The sequence below is a fragment of the Hemiscyllium ocellatum genome, chromosome 7 (assembly GCF_020745735.1).
Source record: "Hemiscyllium ocellatum isolate sHemOce1 chromosome 7, sHemOce1.pat.X.cur, whole genome shotgun sequence".
Taxonomy (NCBI): domain Eukaryota; kingdom Metazoa; phylum Chordata; class Chondrichthyes; order Orectolobiformes; family Hemiscylliidae; genus Hemiscyllium; species Hemiscyllium ocellatum.
Window position 1 is genome coordinate 89,032,169 of NC_083407.1, and position 6,341 is coordinate 89,038,509.

Sequence of the window (6,341 nt, forward strand, 5' to 3'; positions counted from 1 at the left end):
CCCTCCCATCCTGGCACTTTCTCCTGCCACCTCAGGAACTGTAAAACCTGTGCCCACACCTCCTCCCTCACCTCTATCCAAGGTCTTAAAGGAGTCTTCCACATCCATCAAAGTTTTACCTGCACATCCACTAATATTATTTATTGTATCCATTGCTCCCGATGCGGTCTCTACTACATTGAGGAGACTGGGCGTCTCCTAGCAGAGCGCTTTAGGGAACATCTCCGAGACACCCGCACCAATCAACCACCACCCCGTGGCCCAACATTTCAATTCCCTCTCCCACTCTGCCGAGGACATGGAGTTCCTGGGCCTCCTTCACCGCTGCTCCCTCACCACCAGAGGAAGAACGCCTCATCTTCCGCCTCGGAACACTTCAACCCCAGGGCATAGAGTACAATGGGTGAGTGGGGGAGGGGATGAAGGTGATAGGTCAGGGAGGAGTTCCAAACTTCCAGCTCAGCACTGTCCCCATGACATGTCCGGACTTGTCCGACCTGCCTAGCTCCTTTTCCACCTATCCACTCCACCCTCTCCTCCCTGACCTATCACCTTCATCCCCTCCCCCACTCACCCATTGTACTCTATGCTACTTTCTCCCCACCCCCACCCTCCCCTAGCTTATCTCTCCACACTTCTGGCTCACTGCCTTTATTCCTGATGAGGGGCTTTTGCCCGAAATGTCGATTTCGCTGCTCATTGGATGCTGCCTGAACTGCTGTGCTCTTCCAGCACCACTGATCCAGAAGCTATATGAATCCAGTTTGCTTTTTGCTTTAAACCATTTGTACTTGGTGATACAGAGACTATTAAAGCTGAGATACCTCTAATGAAATTTATCAGTAAATAACTGAAAGGCTAAAATATCTTTAGTATTAAGACAAGGCTAAGCCCAAAATGAAAGCCATTAACAAGGGTAGAAATGTAAGACTGATGAAGATGCGAGAATAAGCAGGGTGAAGCCCTAATGTTGCATATTAAAAGCTTTTAGTTTACAACAAGAAGAAAATAGAATAAACTCAACTAGGTGCCAACTTACAGCAGGAAAGGAACAAAAAAAAAGCAAGGAAGAAATCATTTTCAGAGAGCAAATTACATTGAAATGGCAGGAAGAGGAAATAAACAGCCAAAACCTGAACTCCAATTCATATCAGATGGATTGTGAGAATCAAATGTGACAGGATGAATAAAAAGAATCTCATTTTGAAAAGCATTCCTTTATACAGTTTAAAGTGAAGCACAATGCCTCAGTGAATCAATAATGCCAGCTCCCGCAAGAAGTGATTCTAGGCAGTTTATCCAGAAAAAGGGCAAATGCTAGCTTTCAAAAGACTAAAAGCATTCAGGCTACTTTTGCCAGTGAATGCAAAAGATGGCTCAGTCCTTGACTTGAGAAGCCATGCTTGACAGTGGGATTAGAGAATTGCAATGGGAATATGCTTGAGTAGGCGATGAACTGTTTTTAGGAATTTATAGACTTCATAGAATTAATGTTAAAGTATATTAACATCAGATGTGCAATCATACTTGGATATGCTTATTAAAATTATGCAATGTGTTTGAAGTTAATTCTTAATGATTTAAAACAAATAAGGTTTCACGTTAGCTTCTAGTTTTGCATGTGTTAGTCTTTTTAAAAATTTCTCAACATATGAAAAAAGTTTAGCTTAGATCAAATTTGATTCAATTTCTTCATCAGTTAATAATTTGCCTAATTTATATTTGGTTCAAATCTTTTGGTGTTGCTTCTGTGTTTGTTTCACATATATATGCTGGAAAAGACCAGTCAGATTGTGTTTTAAGCTTCCAAATCCATTATTAAGCTTGTACGGTACACTCAGATATAAAACATATAAATCAGATATGCTGCATCTCAGACTTTATTGGATATTTAAAATACCATCTAGGGGGAAAGAAAGGCCACAAGGTGGAATCTTCTAGAACTCCATAATGCGACGGCAGGATCCCACAGTGGGGAAGTTTGCACCCCAATCACTGTAGTGCTTGTATTCTCCTTTTTCAAGCAGATACTGTCTGCCCCTGTAATTAGGATGCTCATAAAAGGCCCAAGCTCCTTCTATCACTTGGCAGGATTGCAGTTCACGGTAAGGGAAACGATCATGGATAGATGGGCAATCTTCTGTCAGTTCTACCATTTGTCCACCAAACTCTGCCCTTTCATAGATTCGAATTTTATACAAACCACCAGTGGCCTGCAGTATTAAAACAGAATAAATGATGGTTAATAATTTGCTAATTTAATTTGCTAATATATCTTGAGACAATAACAACTGAAACATGATAGACACTTGTGAGACTTGAGGGCTGAAGAAGGGTTACACCCGAAAAGTCGACTTCTCCGCATCCTGATGCTGCCTGACTTGTTGTGTTCTTCCAGCCTCCTGCTTGTCTAATTGTTAGACTCGAGGCAATTGTAAAGGGTAGATTTGTTGTAGTACAAGGCTGTAATTGTGGGAATATGAGTCAACAGTACAGTTCACATCTGTCCCATGTGTTTATCGTTGGAATAATAATGGAAATGGAAATTTGGAGAGATTCAACGCAGTTTGTCAATATCATTCAATCTAAACCTGTGTGTTTCATGAGACATTCCATTGTGTGTCCTTGTTACAGACAACTACACTGGTTTTTAACGTTAATTTTTCCACGTAATCCTCAACAAATGGTCATAGAGATACAAAAGGCAATTGCATAAGATCTGCCACATGGCTGAAATATTAGTCAGCCTTCGTTTTAAGAAGATACTCAAAAGGTATAAAATTAGTGTCAGTTTGGCTTTGTGCAATATTGTAAAATATATCATAATGAATAATTTACGTCACTGCTTTTTATTGACTTCGATGCAAGTATAATTTGGAAGAAGTATTAAACAGATTTGTTATCAGTTCTATTATATTATTGCACAAAGAAAGATTCATCTTCACTGTCATTTGTTGAGTCAAAAAAGTTAGTGCAAATTGAATGATTTTCTAAGATGATTTATTTGGTATAACTCACTTCGAAAAAATAAACTGTTAATTTGAAATCTATCAAATGACTTGGAAATATAGTCGCTGTTTGTTTGGTGTTGCTCGGTCAAAATGTTAGAATTCCCTCCCTAACTGCACTATGGGTCGACCTACAGCTCATGGACTGCAATGCTTCAAGAAGACAGCTCACAAGGCCCACATCCCAAGAATGAAAATGGAAACAGGACAAGAAAAAATATAGTGGAGAAGTTCACAAGTACATGATAGTTTTCCAATTTTCACCGTTGGTGAGTCGCTAAACTAGAAGATTAGTAGTTAGTAAGGAATTGCATTGAAATATGAACTAATGTCGAGTGGACAAATTGGACTGAAGAGTCTATATCTGCACTGTATAGCTCTATAACTCCACAAATGTCCTTCATCTAGAAAACCGGGCAAAGTTAGAGCATATATCTTTGACCGCACATTGTGCAACTTTTCCCTTTTTATCCAGTGACAAGAAGGGAAACTAATGGATGAGTAACCATTAGAGTTTCACCCTCTTCTAATCAGTTCACTGATTATGGGCTGAGCGAAAATATTCTCATCCCACCACCAGCTAAGGCTCTTATGCAGCCCATGAATGCTCACTTAAGAGTCCACTTTGCTACTTCTCTGATCACCCTGCCTCCTCAGCAGTTTCCCAACTGGGAAAGCAGGAAACTGCGAAGGTTGGTGCGAGTGCTCAAATTTCTCCAATCGTGGAGCAATCGGACTGGTAGATATGGAGGGCAAAGGATTGACCGCTAAAAGCCGCATGTCTGCCTTTACCTCCAAAACCCTGACACCACCCCTTCCACTGCACACACCCTGAAAGAGGAGTATATAAATTCCATACCTCCGCACTGTTGGCTCCCCCAGGGAGGAGGCCTGAAGTGACGGACTTTAGAACCCCCAGTAGCTGCCAAATTCTGATTTGCTGACAGTGTTTGGCAGTGCCAAGTCCTGTGATTCTCTGAGAAGCTTGCCTAAACTCTTAATGAGCTGATTGAAGGTATTTTCTTGATGGTGGGTGTGACATATTGGTCACCACCTAACATCCTCACCCCATACTTCACAACTGGGGAAATATTTGCCCACAGTTTTTAGAGCTTTGAATCCTTAACAACTGACTGACCCAATGGCAATGATAACATGATTGAACTGAACTAGAAGAAGAGTTTGAAAAGAAAGACTGATATGGATTGGGGAGTGGACAGGTGAATAGAAATAGATTTGATTGTATTCTTGTAAGAGCAGCAGCCAGCATCAAAAACAAAATAGTTTATTTCTAGACAGTAACATTTATAATTCTATATACCAATCTCCAATCCACTAAGAATGTATAACTATTCAATTGCACATTCATCATTATGCTATAAATGGCTTATGGCTAGATAAACCAGTAACACAGTGCAATGGGGATGCCTACACTGTCAGGTTACTGGGCACTGGAAAGTTAGAGACATCTAGATTAGCGATAATGCTTAGCTGATGTAATAAACGAAATAAGGAATTGAGAATTTATCACTGCTTTTATAAGCTAATATTGAACAACATAGTTATATTTTCCAACATCATTTGAAATCCCAAAAAAATCAAATACATCTAAGTTTATGTTGGCATTTTAGTTCCAATTTTGGCCAACTTTCTATATTATCAGCAGTTCACAATGTGTGTTTCAGAGTTCTGTTCCCTGTTCTCAAACACTGTTAACGCCCAGATACAAAGATTCAAGGTTTTCAAATTGACTGCAGTATTAGTGTTTTATTCAGATCTACTGTAAATTACTGGTTAATGCATGCTTTTATTGTTCATAGTGAATATAATCAGCACTGGGAAATTAAAATGTTCCTGCTTTTTTCACATGAGGTCAGCAACAAGCAATCCAAATTCAGAATATAGCATGTTAGATTTAGAGTAAAGCTCCCAGTGCAATATCCCTTCATGGTACCCTGGACCTAATGTTAGACAGACACCCTATCTTACATCAAGCATCAGTTTTTACATAGTTCACTTGGACTTGGTAAAAGTGACAGCCATTTAATAACCAAGTCCAAAATAGTGGGTTAGAGAAAATAAACTATATTCTGGCTTTAAAACCAAATGGTACCCAGTCTGAGAGTGCTGATACTGACACTGTATGCCCAAAGTGAAAGGCTCATTCTGATATTTATTGCCTCATTGCAAAATTTGATGAAACTCTATCCTTTTAAAAATAATTTGCAGCAAAGGATCAAGCCATTCGGCCTAGCTGACCTATGCTGGTGTTTGCACCATGAATGTTACCTCTTCTCACTATTTATCATTTTCCCTCCATCGTGAACCTATCTAGCATTTCCTGAAATCTACCTGTGCAATACTCTTCAATTATTCCCAGCAATAGTGAGGTTCAAATTCCAACCACTTGCCAGGGAATTTACATATCAAACATTACTGGATATAAACCTTATCAGCCTCGCAGTTTTTAAATCCATTATAATTTTCTGAATACAGATAGTATTACATTTATGTTATACAGAGTGTAGATTTAATAAAGCAAAGTGATTGTACGCCAACACTGAACGTAAATTATTACTGTGCTTTCTTAAATCCACAGATGTCTGAGTTTACATCGAGTAACTAAAATGTCAGTGAATAATCTCCTGAAAACTCCGTCCTTTTCTCATTTAAACCCGTACTTACATGACGAATGAGCCGGCATGATTTAATACTGTCACTGTATCCATTCCAGTGCTGATAGTCTGGATATTCTCCCCTGGTCAGAATATATTGATATCCAGTGAAATTTGCTTTCTCATAAAGCACCCAACAGCCTCGCTCCACTCGGATGGAGTTACATCGAGTAAAGAATGAGTGCAGATCTGAGCAGTCAGTGCTACACTCATAGCACTGGCCCTGGAAGTTTTTGTCCTCATAAAAAATTATCTGTAGTGAGGAGAGGAAAGTTAGTTCAAAAAAACCTACAAGATGACAAAAGTAATCAATAGCTGCTCATTTCACAATTACTACCAGCCTTACCTTTCCCATTTTGAATTTTCACCCAAAGGGCAGTTTTGATGGACAATGGCGCTGGGATGTGAAATGTGAGGTTTATATATCTAACCAGATCATGCACTGTAATCTAATGCTTTGTTATTTTAATAACCTATATTTGCATATCAGCAAAATCTGGATGCGATATCCTTTGTGAACAAAATGATTGTTCAGTATTAAAGAAGTGCTGTCGTGTGTTGATTTGATTTCTGCACTCATGGTTGTGTAGCTTAACATAGGAATAAATGTTTAACACATAGATCTTTTACACTTAATGAATAGTTTATTCATGCATTT

General features: G+C 39.1%; 1 protein-coding gene across 1 annotated transcript; it reads right to left on the reverse strand.

Moving 5' to 3' along the window:
- Positions 1 to 1,937: 1,937 nt before the first annotated feature.
- On the reverse strand, positions 1,938 to 6,038 carry LOC132817540 (gamma-crystallin S-1-like). Its single transcript, XM_060828036.1, has 3 exons — positions 6,030 to 6,038; positions 5,694 to 5,936; positions 1,938 to 2,213 (listed from the first exon to the last, which is right to left on the reverse strand). Exons 1-3 carry the CDS (start codon positions 6,036 to 6,038, stop codon positions 1,938 to 1,940), a joined length of 528 nt encoding a protein of 175 aa, XP_060684019.1.
- Between the last annotated feature and the right edge of the window lie 303 nt (positions 6,039 to 6,341).

What these genes read in the sequence shown, in the direction of transcription:
- LOC132817540 (XM_060828036.1), bottom strand. An exon ending in CATGCCGGCTCATTCGTCAT is followed by an intron (nt 2,214 to 5,693) that starts GTAAGTACGGGT and finishes TTAATACTGCAG; the next exon opens with GCCACTGGTGGTTTGTATAA.